The sequence below is a fragment of the Notolepis coatsorum genome (assembly GCF_963971535.1).
Source record: "Notolepis coatsorum genome assembly, chromosome: 2".
In the NCBI taxonomy this organism is placed as follows: domain Eukaryota; kingdom Metazoa; phylum Chordata; class Actinopteri; order Aulopiformes; family Paralepididae; genus Notolepis; species Notolepis coatsorum.
Genome location: NC_140166.1, coordinates 138,146,096 through 138,168,186, shown reverse-complemented (window position 1 = coordinate 138,168,186; position 22,091 = coordinate 138,146,096). Strand labels below are relative to the sequence as shown.

Here is a 22,091-nt window from a genome sequence, read left to right as displayed (position 1 = left end):
GCCAACCACATGACATTACATAATTATGTTGCAACCTTTGTCTATCAAGCAAACAATTATATTATATTTAATTTATAATTTATAATTATATCAGACAATGCACCTACAAAAGCAGATGATTACAATTAAATTAGCCAACTTGGTAACACATTAGTCATATCAGCATAGGCATAGCCTTATTAATGTTTTGTGTGGCGTCGCCGTCGTGTACAACGATACTTACGTTTTTTAGGTGATTTGACAAAGTTGTTGTAGAGTTGTGATATGCCATTTTCTTCTGGCATATCTGGCACTTTTTGGGCATTGTCTTTGCATATTTTAATGTGTAACCACACGTCTGATGACTTCTTCGTCGACATGTCTGCTGCACATGTCCTTGTTGTTTTCAACACAGATAATCTCCACGTGCTTGTTGTAGAGAGGTGGAGTCGAGGCGCCGCTTACTTTCGTTTCATTGGAATGGAGGCGCAAGATTAAGTATTTAAGACAGCCCTAATCAGCACCCATCATTTTCTGCAGCATCTTGGCTCACACAGCATCAACTGACTTCATCCAACCATGGTCATCCATAATGCATGTGAAGGACTCCATCTCCTGTTGGAGCTCATCCGTTACCAGCAACAATGCGCCAAGCTGACTAAAAGCCTTCTGGAATCTAGGGTTCTTCTGCAGATTATTCAACGGATTCACCTGTCTCTTTCCATTGAAAGCGCTGGCACAGTCATCCCCAGAAAAGTCATAGTATCCCAGCAGAGTGCTGCAGTACTCCAGAGACTCAGCCAGTGATTTGACAAAGTTGTTGTAGAGTTGTGATATGCCATTTTCTTCTGGCATATCTGGCACTCGGCTTTTTGGGCATTGTCTTTGCATATTTTAAAGTGTAACCACACGTCTGATGACTTCTTCGTCGACATGTCTGCTGCACATGTCCTTGTTGTTTTCAACACAGATAATCTCCACGTGCTTGTTGTAGAGAGGTGGAGTCGAGGAGCCGGTTACTTTCGTTTCATTGGAATGGAGGCGCAAGATTTTGGAGGCCAAAAAAAAAAGAAATAAAATTTTAAAATTAAAAAAAAAAATTTACTTTGCTATGTTCGAAGCTTGTGCCATCGAACGAAGCTTCGAAGTATTTAAGACAGCCATAATAAGAAGGTAGCGTACCAATAATGATGTTACTGGAAAAAATTACACTCTTCCGCATACAAATTTATTTGGAATAACAAACCACCACGTATAAAAACATCCACCGCACAGAGAAACAAAGCCGACGGAGGTATGGCATTTCCAGATTTTTTCCACTATTTTAAGGCGTACACTTTAAGATCACTGACAACCTGGTTTGATCCCCAAGCATCAGTATCCTGGAGAAATTTAGAAGTAAATATAGTAGCACCACATAGACTGCAGGACATAGTATACACCAAATTATCAATTAAGCAATGCGAACTGAAATTTGGCCCCATTATTACTCATGCGATCCGGATATGGCGTGAAACACAAAAAAAATATTCTAACCCACATAAATGACATAATCATACTCCCTTATTCAATAACAATGCACTCCTGATTGGAAAACGACCTATACGATTCCCTAGATGGGAAAAGCAGGGCATACACACATTAGGAGATGTTTTCAACAAACAGGGTTTTTGTAGTTATGAGGAAATACACAAAAAATGTAATCTCACCAGTTCCACATATTATTTTTACGCACAGTTATTGTTATGTTTGAAGGCTCATGGTGTCCCATTAAGGATACCAATTGTACACCACAGATACCACAAATTCTTCTATGAAAGAGAGACATCAAGAGGTTTTGTTTCGGATTTTTATCATCAATTACTAACGTCCTCGTATGAAATCCTCCACCTAGACTCAGTCTGGAGGAGGGATATACCAGACCTGGAAATAAATTTTGATTGGCAAGAAGCCTGGGCAAATGTTCGACTTGCGTCACGTAACCCGGACCATCAACAAATCAATCTTAACTATATTCATAGGACATACCTGACTCCTATAAGACTGAACAGAATGGGTCTTAAACAAGACTCCAGATGCTCCTTATGTACAAATGGGGATGAGGGTACATTTATGCACATGTACTGGGACTGCCCACCAGTTAAGATATTCTGGAAAGAAGTGACCCAGCAATTATCAAATCTCTTAACTCTGAATATACTTGTACACCCCTCTGTATTACTGTTGAATGATGTTTTTGAGTTTGCAGTCCCTATACCGCTAAAGAGATTGGTTTTATCTGGTATCACAGCGGCTAAAAAGCTGATAGCATCACGATGGTTTCAACCGGAAAAAATGTGCCGGAAGGTCTGGATTCTTACATATCTCGATGTGATTTATCTAGAAATATCTACAGCAAGAATTTTGTGTCTCAGTGAATCCAAAATTACAATGTGGTTAGAAGTGGTGGAGAGAATAAAAGCTAGCATATGAATTGTAGTGCCTGGTTAGGAGCGAATGATAATGGATGGATTATCCAAGGGGGGGCCCGGGGGGGGGGGGAGCGAGCGAGAGCATAATGTGTGTAAGGTATTAGATAGCAAGTATTAGGTGTATATCTTGTATAATACATTTATTTAAATGGTGATTTCATTGGATGTGCACTGTTAATTAATGCTTGTATATCTAATTTTATGTTATGTTTATGTTTATGTGTTTGTTTAAAAAATTATAAAAAAAAAAAAATATAAAAAAAAAAAAATCTTTAAAAAAGAAATGTATCGGCGGCTACGTGGTGCAGTGGGCAAGGCGCTCACCACGAAAACTGGAGACTGGGCTCGAACAGGTACGCCTCCCTGTTCGAGCCCAGCGCTCCACATTGCTTTCAGTTTAGCTGGTCGTCCGCACTAATACACATTGGCAGTATTAGGGGGAGGGAAACTGATGGGTGGGGATCGGGCGTTGTGGACAGCGACTCCTACAGGTCGGTTGGTGCGCCTGCGCAGTAGAATCAGGAAGCGACGGGGGCGGGGCCCCTCCAAAGCCCAGACCCCTGACGCTGAAAGATTGAGCTGCGCAGGTGGAAAGATGCGACTGCTGTTACCTCGAGTATCGGAGGGGACTCGTGCTATGTATGACTTAGTCCACATTGCAGCCGGCTTGTGGGAGGCAAGAAACAGCGTTCAAAGACAGGGGAGGGTTGAATTGGATGATACGAAAAATTGGGATGGGAGAAAAATAGAAAATGGGAGAAAAAGTGGATATAAAAAATAAAATGTATTCATTAAAAATGTAAAATCGAATGTTGATTTAGAATTCGAATGTCAACATTATGAACGAAGCTTTGAACTATTCGGTACAGCCCTACATGTGAAGAAACATTATCACTAAGGACTGTGACATAACGAGCCACACCACCTTCTTCCCGCCGAGCCCTTTTCTATCCTCCCATTGACAAACCGTTAAAGGAATCCTTAGCATTTGACTCTGCAGTTTGCTCTATTGACCAGGGTGGAAGGGTGTTTTCTTTTCTCTCATGTTTAGAAGGCGAGATTAGACGTCATACAATGACTTTGCTACTGTTTAATGGCAGGGCTGACATCTGTCTGAACCAACCAACCTATCTGTTCTGGAGCAGATGGTGTTGTTGCTAGTGGCTATCTGTGGACTTTGTATATGTGCAGTTATTTTAAAGCCATCTGACCCAGAGGCCATAACATGTCAAGTTTTTTTACGGTTCCATAAACCAGCCCAAGTGTCCCTGTGTGTCTGGAGTAGGGATGGGCATGAGTAATCCCTTACTCCAGTAATCCAATACTCCAGTAATCCATTACTCCAGTAATCCCTTACTCCAGTAACCCATTACTCCAGTAATCCCTTACTCCAGTAATCCCTTACTCCAGTACTCACCGTTTCAACTGAACTCTGAACTGGTTACTACCTAAATACGTACCACCAAAAGTACCGGTACTTGTTTGTGCCAATGACACAGAAAAAACTCTCTCTGAAATCCCTGTTTAACGTTACCGCGAAAAGTTTGTTAGCTTAGCGTTATCTAAAAAGACAATAACTGCGGTTTGTGTTTGTGCATTTCCAAATCGTACCAACGACATGTCACCCACTTTGCGCAGCGTTCATAGACACACGCGTGCGCGCGCGCGTGTGTGTGTGTGAGAGAATTTCCCCAAGGGGATCAATAAAGGAATATCTTAGCTCTTATCTCATTATTGTTGCTGCTGCCATGTGATTGAAGCAGGGTTCACACAAGGTCCTTGAAGTGCTTAAGGCTGCGGTTACATTAGGGCCAAAACTATTCGTTTTCATTTCGCTTTTCAGAACGCTGCGTAATGGCAGGCAAGTTAGACAACGTTGTTTTGTCTCGTGAGCACATAGTGATGTATATACATGTAGTACAATGCCAAAGCAGTAGGTGGCGATGTAGTTCAAACATGAAGGCAATTTTCAACCAATCAGAAAGGTTGAACGCGTCACTACACTTCCTGCAAAAAACAACAACAAAGCCACCATCTTTAAATACCTCGCATGAGCCATTTAGCAACATAGCATTTATTTTTCAGCAAGAAACAAAAGTGCAATAAACGAAAACGGATACATTCACTGTGTGTTCTGCCTCATTTGTTGATGAAAACAAAACCAACATCAACACAATTTACCACCAAGAGCGGAGAGTTTAGTCTCACAAAAAGATTGCAGATTTTGTTACCTTACGTGCTAACGTGATTGGGATATGCCATTATAACAGTATAGCATTGTGGCTATCGTACATTAACCTAGTAACGTTAATGCTAGTAGAATGAATGGATGAAAACGTTATTTAACAGATTGCAGAATGGGTACAATACAATACGGCTCAATACAAACAATTGTTAAGGGGATGCAGACTGTTGTAGTTTGGACTGGGTTCCTTATAACAATAACTTGACAACACATGAGCTTAGTTTAGCCGCAGCTACAGGCAATCTGAGGAGGACGCAGCTGATATCCTGTATAGGTCCAGCCAGGGGAGAATTTGGCGTCGGTGTCTACTACTGCGCATGGGTGTTGGGCAAGAACGGCTCTCGCAAATTACATGGCACTGTTGTCGACGAGTTTCCAAAACGAAAACACCCTTTCAGCGTTGCAGCTAGGAAAACGTGTTTTCCTGCCAAAACGGCGTTTCCTTTTAACTTGGACATGCAAACGTAATCATTCGAAAATACAACATTGCTGTTTTCCCCCAGTGTAACCATGACTTGATTTTTTACCAAAAAAAAACTCTAAGCCTGGAATTCCTTGAAAACAGCCCATTTTTTAACAAGGTGCTTAAAAACTCCTTGAAATCAACCATTCACATTGAAACTTTTGTTCATCCATGATAAAACATTTTCTGAATCAAGAAATGTTATATTTGTATTTAAAGTGTAACTAATTGTGGGAAATTGGTTTTAGGCCATAAATATTGGATCTGATTATTTCTTTCTATAAAAAACTGCATTTAAAAGTTTTTGTATCCTGGGGGTGGTGTACCTCTGTTATAATGAGCCTGGGGGTGGTGTACCTCTGTTATAATGAGCCTGGGGGTGGTGTACCTCTTATAATGAGCCTGCGGGTGGTGTACCTCTGTTATAATGAGCCTGGGGTGGTGTACCTCTGTTATAATGAGCCTGGGGTGGTGTACCTCTGTTATAATGAGCCTGGGGTTGGGTGGCTCTCTACGACACAGCTTCTCACTCTATATAACCTTGTGTGTTTCTCCAGAGAATGGGAGTCCTCCATGCAGGCCAGCAGGTTGAAGACCAGACAGACTTTGAGAAGATATACAAGAACGGTGAGGGTCTCCTCCTTCAGGGTTCCCCTTCATGCCTCTCTCTGTCCATGAGAAGACGACGCCTTCATACAAACTCTGTCCATAAGAAGTCGTGCTGTTGTTAAATAATTGTGTTTTTTTTTCAGCCTTCATCTCCTCTCCTGGCCGTCTCTGCGTTGTGTATTTGTTCTGTATTGTTGAGGCAATCGTTCGGTGGATTTCTCACTCCCATACTTTAGACTGGCTAAAAACACTCTCTTCTTCCCATCTTCTCTTCTCTATCTAATACAGATTCAGTCTCAAATAGGGGTGTAACAAGGATCGCAATGCATCGATCCTAAGGTCGAATCGCATCGCATCGAATCGTGGTCAAGAGATTTCATGATGCATTGAATCGTTGCCTGAATAATCCTAATCGAATCGTTGTGGGGTCAAATATTTACACCCCTATTATTGACCTATAGTCCATTTATGTTGAGTGAATCAGTTTCTGTTATAACCATATGAAAACGAGTCATATCTTTCACTGTTTACACAACATAGACACTTTTAACTTGACGGACGTTGATATTATCGCTCCATTGATGTCACGTTTGATTCAATGGGTACTCGCACGATCTCACACGTGCCATTTCCATGGTCCTCACTGCAGCCGACCAGTGGGAGGCGTAGTCTAGCAGCGTTCTAGACAGGGGAGGGAAGAATTGGAAATACGAAATTGGGATGGGAGAAAAATAGAAAATGGGAGAAAAAGTGTATTAAAAAAATAAAATACATTGTGCAATAATATTATATATACTGTGTGTGTGTATATATATATGTACATATCCCGTACCTACTCTTACAAGTTACGCTGCTGGCCAGTATGACTTAGTTAGTAGTGTCTTTATACCTGTATCACTGTACATATTAATACTACGACTGTACATACATCTGATTAGTACTATTCCTCAGTAGTACTAATGTATATATTTTATACCCAGTTTAATCACCTGTACATTGTATATTACTATTGCACTTTACTGTCACATTTGCACTCTTTTTGGATGCCAAACTTCTTTCTGTTGTTCTGTACTTGATGTACTTGACGGATGAGACATTAAGCCGAGGTCCTGACTGAATTTGGTCGTTTAAGAACCCAGGGCGTCTATTGTAGGGGGTTCCCTGACGTTCCTGGTCCAAATCCCCAGTCAGGTCTCTGACATCAAGGCCACCTAATTATCCCTCCCCCTTTAATTGGCTGATACCAATCCCTGTCTCCTGAGCCGTTCAGCCATTTGTGTAGTGTGATGTGTGCCTGGTGCCAGTGTATGGCAGCCATTGAGCCTGCCTAGCCCAAGGTTGGGTGCTACCAGTGGTGGTGGAGGAGGAGGCCACCCTGCATTGTAGAAAGCACTTTGAGTCTGTCTAGAAAAGCACTCTATAAATGTAATGGGGTTCGCACAAGGTCCTTGAAGTGCTTAAAGTGCTTGATTTTTGTAGAAAAAAAAGTCAAGGCCTGGAATTCCTTGAAAACAGCCCATTTGGTGCTTAAAAAGTCATTGAAATGCATTCGCATTGCCATAAATATTGGTTCCGATTTTCTTTTCAATAAAAAACAGCATTTTAAAGTGAATTGTATCCTTTTAAATGCCCTTTTAAAATGGAAAATAGTTCTTAAAAAGTACTTGAAAGTCCTTGAATAAAATTTTGCAATGTCTTTGGGAACCCTGTGTAATGATCATTCATTCATTAATTTGTGCTGTATAATGACAATACATTTGAATGTAATGTAATGATCTCTGCTTTTCTGGTGTACAGCGTGGGCAGATAACGCTAACGCCTGTGCCAAGCAGTATGCCGGCACCGGAGCCTTGAAGACCGACTTCACCAGGTGTGACTTCCCTCTCCTTCAAAAGGCTTCAGTGTTTGATACCTTTGACTATTATTGTTAATGTTTACACTGTATTTTTCTCATATTCTTTATATTCGGAGTTAATTATATTGTTTACACTATGTATTTTTCCGAGCCTCCCTCTCTTGCTCTCTCTCTCTCTCTCTCTCTCTCTACGTTCAATGATTTAAACTAGCCAAATGGTACACTATAAATACTAACTGGATAGTTGATATGATATTTAAACAATAATAGACTCGAAGCCGTGGTATGTCACGGCTGTGATGCGCCCGCTGACATACCACAGGATTCGAATGTATTATTGCTTTTATACAGCAGGTTGCGTCGCGAAAATATATAGGATGAGTACAGACAATTCTAGGGTCTTTTATATCGAGTTTCAGTGAACTTGGCGTAGAAATTTGTTTCCTAAAGATGTCTCGTTGCTATGGAATTTCAAATGGAGTAGGCTATCAACAAGCTTGGCAATGCAAACTACTAATGCAAGCGAAAGTCAGAGAAAGTCATCAGCACCTTGGGACAGTTCTGGGAGTTGGGCCAGTTCAATGACCAGGCCGTCAACTTGATTGTGTTGATTTCATTGCGGCTTTTCTCCAGCACGTCTGTTTTTCTGAATACTTGTAGGCCCGTCCTCTTTATCTATCCACTTGTTTATAGTCAACGGGTACGTAGCGTTGACACAGTTTCCGTTTGATGAATGGCAGTTGAAACTTTGTACAATCATGAATATACTCACTGTTTAGAACGCTCTCGACCAATCACAATGCGTGGTCGTAACTACCTGTTGTATGAAAACATTTAATTTCATTATCTGAAATATTCTAAAATCATTAAGTCTGCTATAAGCCATTCTCCCTATGTGTGTGTGTGTGTGTGCGCACGTCCCATTTCTGGTCTTTGGAAAGACCAGATGAGGTCAGAGGAGTTTGATAGTATTTACTGAGGATGGCCAGATAATGTTGATATTTCAACTTAAAAAAATAATAATACATAATAAATGTATACATGATCATGCAACATTAAAAAATCATTGTAGGAATGGTTTGGGAGCGGGATGTAGGGAGGGGTTTTAGTTTGTGTGGTGTGATAACAATGTTGAAATTGAGAAGTTTAGACTTTAGTTTAACAACAGAAATAAAACTTTCGTTATAATGAAAGTACCAAAAAAAGGTACTGCCGGGTACCAGTATCGATTCCCAGGTATCGGTTCAAATGTGAAAGGTACCCAACCCTAATATTCAGAGTTAATTATATTGTTTACACTATGTATTTGTCCCATATTTTTTTTATTCCAATCTAAATGTATTGCCTATATTTATGCCTTTCTACTATTACCCTGCCCACACTTTTATAAATTTTTTGATCTACTTTTTCTCCCCATTTTTCTATTTTTCCCCAATTTCGTATTATCCAATTCTACCCTCCCCTGTCTCGAACATTGTTAGGCCATGCCTCCCACTGGTCGGCTGCAATGTGGACGAAGCCTTGCATCATGTGTCCCCTCTGGTACACGAGGAGGCAGCCATCGCATCTTTTCACCTGCACAGCGCAATCTCAGCGGCGAGGAGTAACGCATGGGAGGCTCATGCTGCCCCCGTTGCTTCCTGATTCTGCTGTACAGGCGCACCAACCGACCTGTAGGAGTCGCTGTCCACAACGTCCGATCCCCACCCACCGGCTTTCCCATCCCCTAATACTGCCAATTGTATTAGTATGAACGACCAGCCAAGCCGGAAGCAACGCAGAGAGCTGGGCTCGAACCCAGCATCTCCTGCGTTAGTGGCGAGCCCCTTGCCCACTGCGCCACTTAGCTGCCTGCCCACACTTTTATAAAGGAATATCTTATCTTATGTATGTGATGGCATGTTGTGGAGAAGGTGGAAGAGCGTTATGTTCTGTAAGGATGTTATGGTTATGTTATGGTTATGGTAGTAACTTGATGACCTGCTGGTGTCTCAGAACAGGGAAGAGGACACAGTGGGGGCTGCTGTTATGGTATGGTTATGTTATGGTTATGGTTAGGGATGCTCGATATTGGCTTTTTTACCGATATACCGATATTGTCCAACTCTTAATTTCCGATACTGATATCAACCGATACCGATATATGAAGGTTTCCCCCCCCCAAAAAACGGAATAATTTCAGGTAATTAACATTACATATCTCTTGTTGTGGAATTAACACAACATTATGCATACTTTTGACAATAAATAAAATCAGAATTTGTTCTTACTTGCTTGCCTGGGTAAATAAAGGTTATAGAAATGTAAAAAAAAAAAAAAATTGAAAACCGATATTTTCCGATATCACATTTTAATGCCGATATCGGCCGATAATATCGGTAGGCCGATAATATCGGACATCCCTAGTTATGGTATGTTATGGTTATGTTCTCAGAACAGGGAAGAGGACACAGTGGGGGCTGCTGTTATGTTATTGGTATGGTTATGTTATGGTATGTTATGGTTATGTTCTCAGAACAGGGAAGAGGACACAGTGGGGGCTGCTGATGGACGGCTGGAACTCCATGATCCGCTACTACAAGAACAACTTCTCAGATGGCTTCCGACAGGTGCGTGTGGGAGTGGTTAGTGGTTAGTGTGAGTCTCAATTCAGGGGCTTTGTAGAGGAAGGCCTAGCCGAGCGCCGTTAACACTTTCGGGGGCCACTGGGATCCGTCTAATCTCACTCTATAAAGCCAGTTTATCATAACAACCTTTCATTGTGCGTGAGGCTGTTTGTAGAGCTAAATCTATACTTTATATTATTGCCATCTGTCCATTCTCATTGTCAATTGACACTATAAACAATATGCCTTAAAGACATTTTTTTTTCATCAATACATTCCCATTTTATAGCGTTGTGAATATGAACTACCGGTATATACCGCAATGTTCTGGGGTATTTCCTGGAAGGCGAGATACAGAGCACTAAGCTAATAACGCTAAATCGAATGGCGTTTCGGCTATACACAAACTAGAGCTAAAACTCAAAATGCATATTATCGGTATCATGGTCCACCATGAATGCATGAAAGGGGGGGGGGGGCGTCGTTTCTGATTATTTATTACCAATAACGGCATTAGCCTCATACGCCGACCGGGTGGTTGGCTATCAAAGCAAGGCCCGATCGGGCTGTAATTTACGTGAAAAAGCTCTTACCGTGGGCCGGTTGGATCCCAAACAGGATTTCCCAATTATCGATCGCCATCTGGTAGATCGATATGTCCATTGGCTGATGCTATATTAATTTACTGCATACTGAATTCAGCGTCCCAAAAAATATTCCAGGCTACATGCTAGAGGCATAGCTTTAGGCTAACAAAAAAGTCCACCCATGATGAAAAATAAAAAAAACACTGGTCTGTAACAGGGAACACTGCATTATCGAGACAGCGCCCCTACGAGGATCTGGCCGGTAATGCACTTTTCCGAATCCCAAGAGTAGGGTAAATCTGCAGTTTCCGCTCTGTGACATTGAGTAGGATATTACAATGGAATAAAAGCCAAAACAACCTTACCACGTATATATATGTGGTTGGCCCTCAAGCGTTGGATCCGAAACACATATATCAAGCTGCTACCTCGTACATCACACAACCGGAAGTCGGCAGCTTGAAAAAAGATGCATTGTTTTATATTTCTAATCAAGTACTCAAAACCATAATTTTTCAGCCTCAGGATTTCAGGCTGTTATGGCCTGGCTCCGCCCATAAGCACTTTGAGTGACAGTCAGCCCACACAGTCTGCGACTGGTAGACAGAGAGAGAGAGGGGGAGTGAGAGAGAGAGAGAGGATTCACCGTATCATTCTGCTCTCTGCTGGGTGGGGGGGGGGGGGGACCTGCGCGCGGAGTGTTTGCACAGTGGTCTCCCTCCCTCCCTCCCTCTCTTCCTTTCTTCTTTTTCACTCTCTCCCTCTGTATCATTCTGCTCTCCGCGGGGCGGGGGACCTGCGTGCGGAGTGTTTGCACAGTTCTCTCTCTCTGTCTCTCCCTCTCTATCTCTCTCTCTCTCTCTATCTCTCTCTCTCTCCCTCAGAGTGCATGCAGAGGTGTCGGGTTTCACTCTGCCTCCGCAGTATGAGGAAGTGGTTTCCACTCGCTGTGTAGAGGTAGATTGTGGGCGGGCATTAGCTCCAACCACAGAGCCAATCGCATCACTGTCCGCCTACCCAGGGCCCGGGTGACGTCACGACATGCCTCAAATCAGGATGACCTAATTAAATCTAGCAGGAAATGGTCTGAGCTGAATCAGAGCAATCCGCCAATATGGTATTTAGACAGAAAAACACATTGATACTAACTCCTATTACTATAATACAATGCTAGAGACTGAAAAATTTCATTTATAATGCATGTCACCTTTAAAAGGAATAACTGAATTGAACTGAAACTGAACATTTTAACTGAATTTAAACTGAAACAGAAAATAACAATTTCGTATTTCCTGTGATTCATGTGAGATCCACCGGGGCCACATCACTTAATTTTTCGATTTTTTTTTTTTGTCCGAATACGTCAACGTTTAGTTTACCGCAAAACGAAACCTATGAAGTGTGCCGCACGTTCACGTCAACGTTCACACATGCACAATACACGCTTACCTAGGATTTGACTTGATTCAACAACAAAGCAGTCGGGGCAATGGCAAGCCGAAAACGGTCGCAAGTGTTGTTACACTTTACAAAGCTAGATGCAGACAACGCTTGCTGCAATATTATATATATATTAACAAATTGTTCTAAATAAATAATAATGATAATAAATCATTTGAAGTTTCAACAATTTTTTTACAACTGAGGTACCGGTAGGTAGATTAAATTTTTTTTTAGACTAAAGTACAGGAAAAAAGGTACCGTTGGAACGGTTGGGTACCAGTATCGATTCACAGGTACCGGTATCGGTTCAAATGTGAACGGTACCCAACCCTAGTCAACCCATTGTGACACATTCAGACGCAGCCTTTTGAAGGACACAGCCCCTGAATTGAGATGTGGCCTTTTGAAGGACACAGCCCCTGAATTGAGACGTGGCCTTTTGAAGGACACAGCCCCTGAATTGAGATGTGGCCTTTTGAAGGACACAGCCCCTGAATTGAGACGCGGCCTTTTGAAGGACACAGCCCCTGAATTGAGACGCGGCCTTTTGAAGGACACAGCCCCTGAATTGAGACGCAGCCACTGTGTCTGTATGCGAGTGCGTTACCTCATCCTACCTTCCGCCTCTCCTTCTGACGCAGGACTCCATCGACCTGTTCCTCGGGAACTACGCGGTGGACGAGGCAGACATGACCACGCCCCTCCGCGACCCCAAAGACTGGAAGTTCCTGACGGTAAGGAGCGATGAGGAACGTCGATACTATTTAGATTAGATTCAAATGGGTTGTCATCATGCGTCACAAGTACAGTACAACGAAAAGAACCAAGAGTGCAAATGTAACAGTAAAGTGCAACAGTAATATACAATGTACAGGTGATTAAACCAGCTAGCAGCATAACGTTAGTCAATCTTTCTACCCAGTAAGGTCCTTTTCATAGATATGGTAGTTTATAGCAAAACGTTTTAGTTTTCGACGCTGAATAAAACTATTTGGTACAGATATCTTTGTTCAATGTTCTGCAAGTCTACCTTCATCCAGCACCTTGCCTCTGATTGGCTGGTTACTAATATTCCTCTTCTCTTTCAGTTGCCAATCATCATGGTGGTGGCGTTCTCCATGTGTATCATCTGCCTCCTGATGGCCGGTAAGACATCCCTCATGTTCACTCCTATACAGTAAAGAGCTCATGTGATCCCCCTTTGCACATACAGTATATACTAGGGATGTGCACATTAGGGCTGTCCCCGAAGCCTGTTTTTGGCCTTCGAACTTCGTCAGGGTTTTTCGAACGGACGTTCGAACTTTCGTTTTTTAATAATAATTTTTTTTAAAGTCAAAAAAAGAATAATAAATAAATGATTATATAAAAATAATTTTTTTTTTAATAAATATCCTCAAACTAAATCCTCAATTTGAATAAAGTCATTAATCTGATCAAATGAGTATTTTTTTTATTTATTAAATCAACTTTCTTTAACACATTGGGCGCCATGGGTTATATCCATCAATATAAAATTCAACCATTATCTATCGTTCAGGATGTGGGAACGTTATATTTTTTTCATTCATACATTGTTGTGTTACTAGCGTTGAGAATATAAGTATGTTTTGAATCTTTTCTGCTGTAATTCCAAAAACAGTAGTTATAGGCCCTGAAGCATATAGATTATCTGCTCCACTATAAAAATATTTGAAAAGTTAATTCATAACCAATTATCATATTATCTAGATGAACACAATATATTATCACCCAATCAATCTGGCTTTAGATCAAATCATTCCACAACTACAGCACTATTGAAACTTACTAGTGACATTTTCTCTGCCTCTAATAATGGTAACTTGACTGGTGCTATTTTTATTGATTTGAGCAAGGCCTTCGATCTCGTTGACCACTACCTCCTTTTAGATCAATTATATTCTGTTGGTTTGTCAAGGAATTCTTTATTATGGTTTAATTCCTATCTTCATAATAGAAAGCAATGTGTAGCAATTCAAGGTAGAAAATCTGATTTATTAGTTCAACAAAGAGGTGTGCCGCAGGGCTCAACTCTTGGTCCACTTCTTTTTTCTATTTTTATAAACGACCTCCCTTCAATTATTTCTGAATGTTTTATTCAGCTCTATGCTGATGACACAGTAATTTACACCTCCAAATCCACTATCACACATTGAATTAGCTCTGCAATCTGATTTTAATTCCTTGCAACATTGGCTAGCTGCTAACAAATTACTACTTAACAAAAGCAAATCATATACAATGATATATGGTACTCACCAGTGCATCAAATCTAAAGCCAAATCTCGTTTATGTGCTATTCATAGTTTAGATGGTACACCTTTGCAAAGAGTCGAACACACAAAATACTTGGGTGTTTGGCTTGACTCTGAACTATCATTTAAGTGTCACATTGATCATATCGTAAGAAAAATGTATCTTAGTGTGGGTATTCTCTACCGCTCCAGAAACTGCGTAACTTTTTCTGTTAGAAAGAAGCTTGTAATTCAACTTATTTTGCCATTTATGGATTATGCAGATATTGTCTATCAGGTTGCATCCAAAACAAATCTCATTCCTCTCAATACATCTTACAATAAATTATGCAGATTTGCTCTTGGATGCCCTTTTACAACTCATCACTGTCTAATGTATGAAACACTGAATTTGCCCTCTCCCACTGTAAGAAGACAGCGCCACTGGTTACAATACATTTTCAAATGTATTCATCTTAATTATCCGCAATATCTAAAACAATACTTGACTCCATATTCTTCCAATTATTATTTAAGGCATTCTAGCCAACTCTATTTTTCCATACCTACACTTTCAACACTCTCAAAAGCAACAGCCAAGAAAGCCTTTTTGTTCAAAGCCCCTTCTGATTGGAATAACTTACCTGCAAATACTCGTTCCATCTCATCTTTTTATTTATAAAAAAATGCGCTGTCTTCTTACTTTCATAGTACATGTACATGTTTTTAGTTGATCATTTCTAGTTTATCATTTATATACTGCATACTATCATGACTTTCACTACTTATATCGTACGAAGTAACGATCCATTCATATCCTTGCTTGATTTGTGTTTTGTTTGTCCTGTTTATTTTGTGATCTTGTATGTTGGTTTACTTATTTTGTAATGTCATTTCTCATTTGATTTTGTTGTTGTAGACTGTTTCGATGTCCAATGTTTTTTGTGGGTTTTTTTTTCTGAAAATGTATATACAGTGTATTGTGTTAGGAGCCCCTCGAAAACGAGATGCTACATCTCAAGGGGTTATTCCGAATAAAGAATTTCAATATATATATATGTTGCTATGGTGACCACACTAACTCTGGTACCCCCCCCCCACCCAGGCATCAAAGTCAACATTTTGGTATTGTGATACTTATATCTGTGTCAAAGTCTACATGTTGCTATTAGGGATGGGCATTTTAAAGAAAAATCCAGATCGATTGATCGCATGCTTTACTCGAGTGATCGTGTATTACTCGTGGGGGGGGGAAACTATTTTATTTTTTTATTAAAACTTAATTTTGTTCATTCACGTATATGTTTAATGAAACCAACAAACAGTTATAATCTTACACATACATGTGAAACAAATATGTAATAACAAAAAAATAAAATAAAAAATCATAAAAAAATATTAATAAATAATAAAAAGCCGTGATTAATCGATTACTCACACCCATCCCTAGTTGCTATGGTGACCACACTAACTCTGGTACCCCCCTCCCCCCCCCCCCACCCCCCACCCAGGCGACACCTGGACGGAGACCCTGGCCTACGTGTTGTTCTGGGGCGGCGCCAGCGCCGTCACGGCCGGCCTCATCCTCTTCAACGGCCGGGACTTTGTGGACGCGCCCAAGCTGGTGCAGAAGGAGAAGATGGACTGAACGTGCGCGTGTGGGAAGCGGCTGGGCCCCGCGGACCTCTGCGCCTCCTCCTCCTCCTTCTCCTCCTCCTCCTCCTCCTCCTCGTCATCGCTTCACCCCCACCACCACCAGCAGCAGCGGGCCTGGAGTCTGTACTGACCCGCTGGGGAGGAAGGAGAGCGAGAGGAAGAGGAGGAGGAAGGAGGAGGAGGAGGAGGAGGAGGAGGAGTCATGCACGCGGGGCGAGAAGAAGGTCATGTGTAAAAGACACTGCTGTAACGAAAACAAAGACTGGCTCTGCACACTGGCCTGCCGCTCTCCACACCATGGTTATACTATCCTGGACGGGGGATACTCTGTCCGTAGGTTTTTACTGTATAGGCTGAAACTCTCTGGCTTCTTATTGTACATGTCACAGTCCCCCCCCCCCCCCCCCCCCAACACACACACACACGTCATCGGACGCGCTACGGACGGTCAGGGGCGCTGTGGTACTTCCGCTGCGGGCAAAACCACGAGGGAGAACGTAAACGTTGTGTTCTTTCTTTGTTTGCCGTTTGCCAATTATTCTGCCATATCCCTGCCCCCCCCTCCTCCCCGAATGGCTGATGTCAAACCAAACTGCTGTGTCTTAGAGGGACGGCTGTCCCTCCAGAGTGTCGATCCGATACGACTGGTCTTTCTTCAAGGGATACACCGTCCAAAGCTCGAGGAGATATCCTGGTTGTTTTCTTATTTTATTTTGTGTCTCTCTCCCCCCCCTTCCCCCGCTAAAACTGTCTCTGTCCCTCTATTATGTTTTTGCTGCATGTTTTGAATACATAGGTGAACATATTCACGTGAGTGTTTCTCTCGGGCCTAGTTCACATGTACATGGGTGTTTTTGAAAGCTTTGTCTATGCGTCTTGGGCCTCTTCTTCGTCCACAACGCAAACTGCGTCTTCTTCGGTCACCGGAACCTACCAGAGACTTTTTGAAAACTCCTGCCGGGGTGAAGACAGGTGAAACCGGAGCTTACCCGAACACGCTTGACATTGTGACTAATGGCCCCAGTTCACACACTATGTAGTAGTAATGTTCCCTGCAATCAGGACCACGGAGAGCTCTCCGCAGCCTGCCTTCCGCACGGAAACAGAGCGCAAGGTGTCATTTCAGGTCATGCCATTGGGTCGTTCTCACGCGAGCGTCGCTGTGTGGATGGAGAGATGTTCTAAAACACCATTGGTGTCGACGTGATTTAAAGAATACCCATGTAGTAGGGATGGGCAAAACTCACAGAATTGCTACCCCGCCCCCCGCCCCCGCCCCCCCCCCCCCCCCCCCCCCCCCCAACATATAATTTTAGTTTTTACTTAATAGCGAATGTGATATAATCAAAAAAGTGAGCTAGCTGGCTGCTGTCATTGCTAACACCTAGATATTTGTGAGTCGCAGCAGGCTAACGTTATTTCCGGGACCAAAAACATTAATTCTGAAAGTTAGTTGATGCTTGAAATGTCTGAGCTTCCACATTAACGTATGGTTTTGTTTTTACTTAATAGTGAACGTGAGATAATCAAGCGAGCTACTGTAGATGGCTGCTGTCATTGCTAACCGCTAACACTAGCGGACCAAGCTAGCGTATTTCCGGGGACAAAAGCATTAATTCTGAACGTTACATCACTTGTGCTTGAAATGTGTGAGCTTAGTGAAACAACATGGCGAACGTACAAAGCGTCGCTACTCGCTACCATGTAACATCTCCGGTCTCTCTTTCTTTTCTGTTCTCCCAGCTATTAACAGACTGTCATACTACCTGGCTAGCTAGCGAGTGAGTTGTACCCAACATGCCGTTCAGCGGTGTAACAGTTAATAGGCTCCCCTCTCAATACTCTACACAGTGTAGTTGCCAGTAAAAACAAGGGAACATTTATTTTTTTGAGACAAAACAATATTCCCATAAACTATTTGATTTGTTATAACTTAACGAATATAACAATATTCTAAAAGCAATGCCCATCCCTACCGTGTATGTGTGGACAAGGCCTTAAGAGTAGAAGAACACTACATTTCTAGCTGATTTCTTGAGCTATAATTAAACACGTTGCGTAACGACGAAGATCCTGATGCAGTGACAAAGGTCCCTGAAAAGGTCGTCGAGGGTCTTCATCCTGACGTTTAAAAAAATGTGTGTCTTAATTTGTGATAATTGGGGCCAAAATTATAGCTGCACCAATGACACAAGTATGTGTACTTAGTTTTGAGCACTTTGATATTGAGTACCTAAAAAAGTACTTGAGTTGATATTGAGCATTTATGAAGCAAATTGTTTGCGTGGGGAAGTATTATTTATACACAGTTTGTTTGTTTTTAGTTTAATAAAATGCCAAACTCCCATTGTATTTTGTAATGGAACTGATAAAAACATACATTTAATTATCATCAAATACCATTGTGCTAGTGCTCAGTTCTTGCTATGTGTAGCAATAATCGATACAGGGTACGAGTAGTTAGGCCTACTTTTGGGCTGACACACTCTCTCTCACCACCTACTGCCTCTCTCCCTCCCTCTCTCACCACCCACTGTCTCTCTCTCCCTCTCACCACCTACTGTCTCTCTCCCTCCCTCTCTCACCACCTACTGCCTCTCTCCCTCCCTCTCTCTCACCACCTACTGTCTCTCCCTCCCTCTCACCACCCACTGTCTCTCTCTCTCCCTCTCTCACCACCTACTGTCTCTCTCCCTCCCTCTCTCACCACCTACTGCCTCTCTCCCTCCCTCTCTCTCACCACCTACTGTCTCTCCCTCCCTCTCTCACCACCCACTGTCTCTCTCCCTCCCTCTCTCACCACCTACTCTCTCTCTGTCTCCCTCACCACCTACTGTCTCTCCCTCCCTCTCTCACCACCTACTGTCTCTCTCCCTCCCTCTCTCACCACCTACTGTCTCTCTCCCTCCCTCTCTCACCTACTGTCTCTCTCCCTCCCTCTCTCACCACCTACGGTCTCTCTCACCACCTACTGTCTCTCTCCCTCCCTCTCTCTGTCTCTCTCACCACCTACTGTCTCTCCCTCCCTCTCTCACCACCTACTGTCTCTCTCCCTCCCTCTCTCACCACCTACTGTCTCTCTCCCTCCCTCTCTCTGTCTCCCTCACCACCTAACGGAACGTAGGCCAAGTGCGTCCACATTTTTATAGGATTCTATCACATTTTCATAACAATAGCACCCTGCGCCGTTTTCATTGAGGTTTCTTACAAATTAACGATGCTTTATCTTGTCCTTTATATGCCGATTATCATTAGAATCTTAAATTGTACCATATGTCCCCCTTTAGACAACATATGTAATGCTACCAGCGCACTTTTGTTAAGATAATTAGTTGGCCATTCGCGGTCGCTATACCGAGGTTGCAGTAATAGTTTAACGCTGTTCAGATCACGTCGGAGAATATAGACCCATCCCAGTGACCTGCGACCTGAGCTAATGCTCTTGGGAAATGCAGTGTTGTAGTTCTCAACATTTTCAGCCTTTAATTTTAAACCAATGCTGCCATCTACTGACAACAAAAAAATGTTGTCTAATCGTCACCTTGAGAGCTACTTCCGTATACAGCGCCGCCCCAAACCCATTCTAGAGATTCCCACTTTTTGCTGGGAGTGGGGCGTGGCCGTATTTGGTCCCAGACAATGAGAGTGGCTGCAATTGGTCACCGTGACGTTACTGTCTCTCTCCCTCCCTCTCACCACCTACGGTCTCTCTCACCAGCTACTGTCTCTCTGTCTCCCTCTCTCTCTGTCTCCCTCACCACCGACTGTCTCTCCCTCCCTCCCTCTCTCTCACCACCTACTGTCTCTCTCCCTCTCCCTCTATCTCTCTCATTCACCCCCCCCCCTCTGGTATTCATGTCTTTTAATTATTGCCTCTCTCTCTCATTCATTTGGACTGTAGGTTTGCTGCCAGGTCAGGCAGGTGGGTGGGGCTGTTTGTACGTTAACAGCAATCATTACAGGATCTCTCCTTTGGCACTTCTTTATTGTCAGAACGGCATCTGCTGATCTGAGAATGTCAACAAAATATATATACCGTATGTAATATTGTTATAATTAATGAATGATCTTGTCGCTTGTGGTTTGTCCCTCCAAAAAGACAGTGAGGCATCTTATTACACGTCAAATGTTGTGGTCCAATAATCATAATAAACAAGGCAGATTGATTACTATTATAATGCATGAGTCCTGCATGGCTGTGTCTGTTCTGTCACAGGGTCTCTGCAGGCTATTCAAAGTATTAAAAAGTATTAAATTCATAATTATCCATTTAAGGCCTTAAAAGGTATTAAAAAGTCTTACATTTCATTTGCACAGGTAGTAAATCTGTGGGTGGGGGGGGGGGGGGGGCAGTCCAGCTGTCGGGAGATGAGATAATATTAAATATGAGATGTTTTTGTATTCAAGTCGTCGTTATTCGCTGGGGCTACCGGGAGCTTGTATGGAACACGCAAGAATTTAAATTCAGTGTCACTATGTTGTTTTTTTGTTTTGCTACTATGGTCGTGAAATTGGTATTCAATTTTGCTCTAAGTGGTATTAAAAAGGTGTTAAAAAGTATTACTTGTACCGCGCAGGTGATTGATTGATTGAAAATGTTATTAACAGATTGCAGAATGGGTACAATACAGTACGGCTCAATACACACAATTGTTAAGGGGATGCAGACCAGAGAAATACTTTTGTCTTGTTTACATCAGGGTCCCCCATTTTCAATTCATAATGAATTGTAAGTAAGGGTGCAATTAGCACCGTGCAATCCATTCTTTGTGGATCCCGCCCAGAGTGTCTGGTCAGTAACATGGGTATCTCAGTCCCTCTACTCTGCAGTAAACAGACATCACTGATATAGAGTGTCTGGTCAGTAACATGGGTATCTCAGTCCCTCTACTCTGCAGTAAACAGACATCACTGATATAGAGTGTCTGGTCAGTAACATGGGTCTCCCAGTCCCTCTGCTCTGCAGTAAACAGCCATCACTGATATAGTGTCTGGTCAGTAACATGGGTCTCCCAGTCCCTCCTCTCTGCAGTAAACAGCCATCACTGATATAGAGTGTCTGGTCAGTAACCGGTCTCCCAGTCCCTCCTCTCTGCAGTAAACAGCCATCACTGATATAGAGTGTCTGGTCAGTAACCGGTCTCCCAGTCCCTCCACTCTGCAGTAAACACAAAATACATGTTCTGGTATCCTGTTCCCACTTTATCCAATCAGGAGAGAGAACCCTATATATTATATATATATAAGAAATCTTGCCAAGCTAAATTTGCTTACTGCACTGGTCATTTATTTTACTTCTTTCAAGGACACATTTGCTTAACTCATTCACAGCCATAAGCTTCCCCATCCTTCACTGTCTAGTGCCAGCTTTTCATGACCATCTTCACGATATTTCACGATCTTTGCGGACACTATTGTATATTCTATATTATAGCTATGGAGACATTAGTATGGCTCATTTGACAGACACTATTTATAGTCCAACATGTAAAAAATAGTTTGTTTCTACACACTGTAGTTTGTAGTTTATTACACGCTAAACATCGTCCATGTCCAAGATAATCCAGTCTTTTTCCATAGATTGCGAGATAAAACGTGTTCTATGCAATAAGCCCAAACCGGTCTGGTTGATCACCTGAAACCCCAAATACTATAAGGTCTATACTAAAAGGTCTATACCATGTGCCTTCACAAAATCATCAAGGGGGGGGGGGGGGGGGTTTAACTCAAACTGTGATCGTGTTTGTCGAGCATGTTTTACGTCCGGTAAAACACAAAGCTGTGATTGTTACATAAACATGTTTCAGGTTCGGTAAAATAGACATAGGGGGTCATAGGTGTTGAGGCGGGCACATTTGCTAGTGATTGCTTTGGAAGAGCTCCTCCCCCTCAGCGAATCTCGATAGTCCGGTTCATTCATTG

General features: G+C 42.3%; 2 protein-coding genes across 2 annotated transcripts in view; both read left to right on the top strand.

The window, feature by feature from the left end:
- Nucleotides 1-20,077, top strand: part of sacm1lb (SAC1 like phosphatidylinositide phosphatase b) — a 91,399-nt gene extending 71,322 nt beyond the window's left edge. Inside the window, 6 exon segments of the mRNA XM_084308045.1 lie at nt 5,716-5,785; nt 7,565-7,637; nt 10,138-10,231; nt 12,900-12,992; nt 13,347-13,404; nt 16,025-20,077. Of these exon segments, the coding sequence (XP_084164171.1) occupies nt 5,716-5,785; nt 7,565-7,637; nt 10,138-10,231; nt 12,900-12,992; nt 13,347-13,404; nt 16,025-16,161 (525 nt within the window). The 3' untranslated portion in view covers nt 16,162-20,077.
- LOC311223260 (uncharacterized protein) lies at nt 18,596-20,070 on the top strand (the record flags this gene model as incomplete). The annotated part of the gene is made up of 2 exons (XM_084308044.1): nt 18,596-19,282; nt 19,843-20,070. The coding sequence occupies 2 exons, from the start codon at nt 18,596-18,598 to the stop codon at nt 20,068-20,070; spliced, it is 915 nt and encodes a 304-aa protein (XP_084164170.1).
- Nucleotides 20,078-22,091: the final 2,014 nt, after the last annotated feature.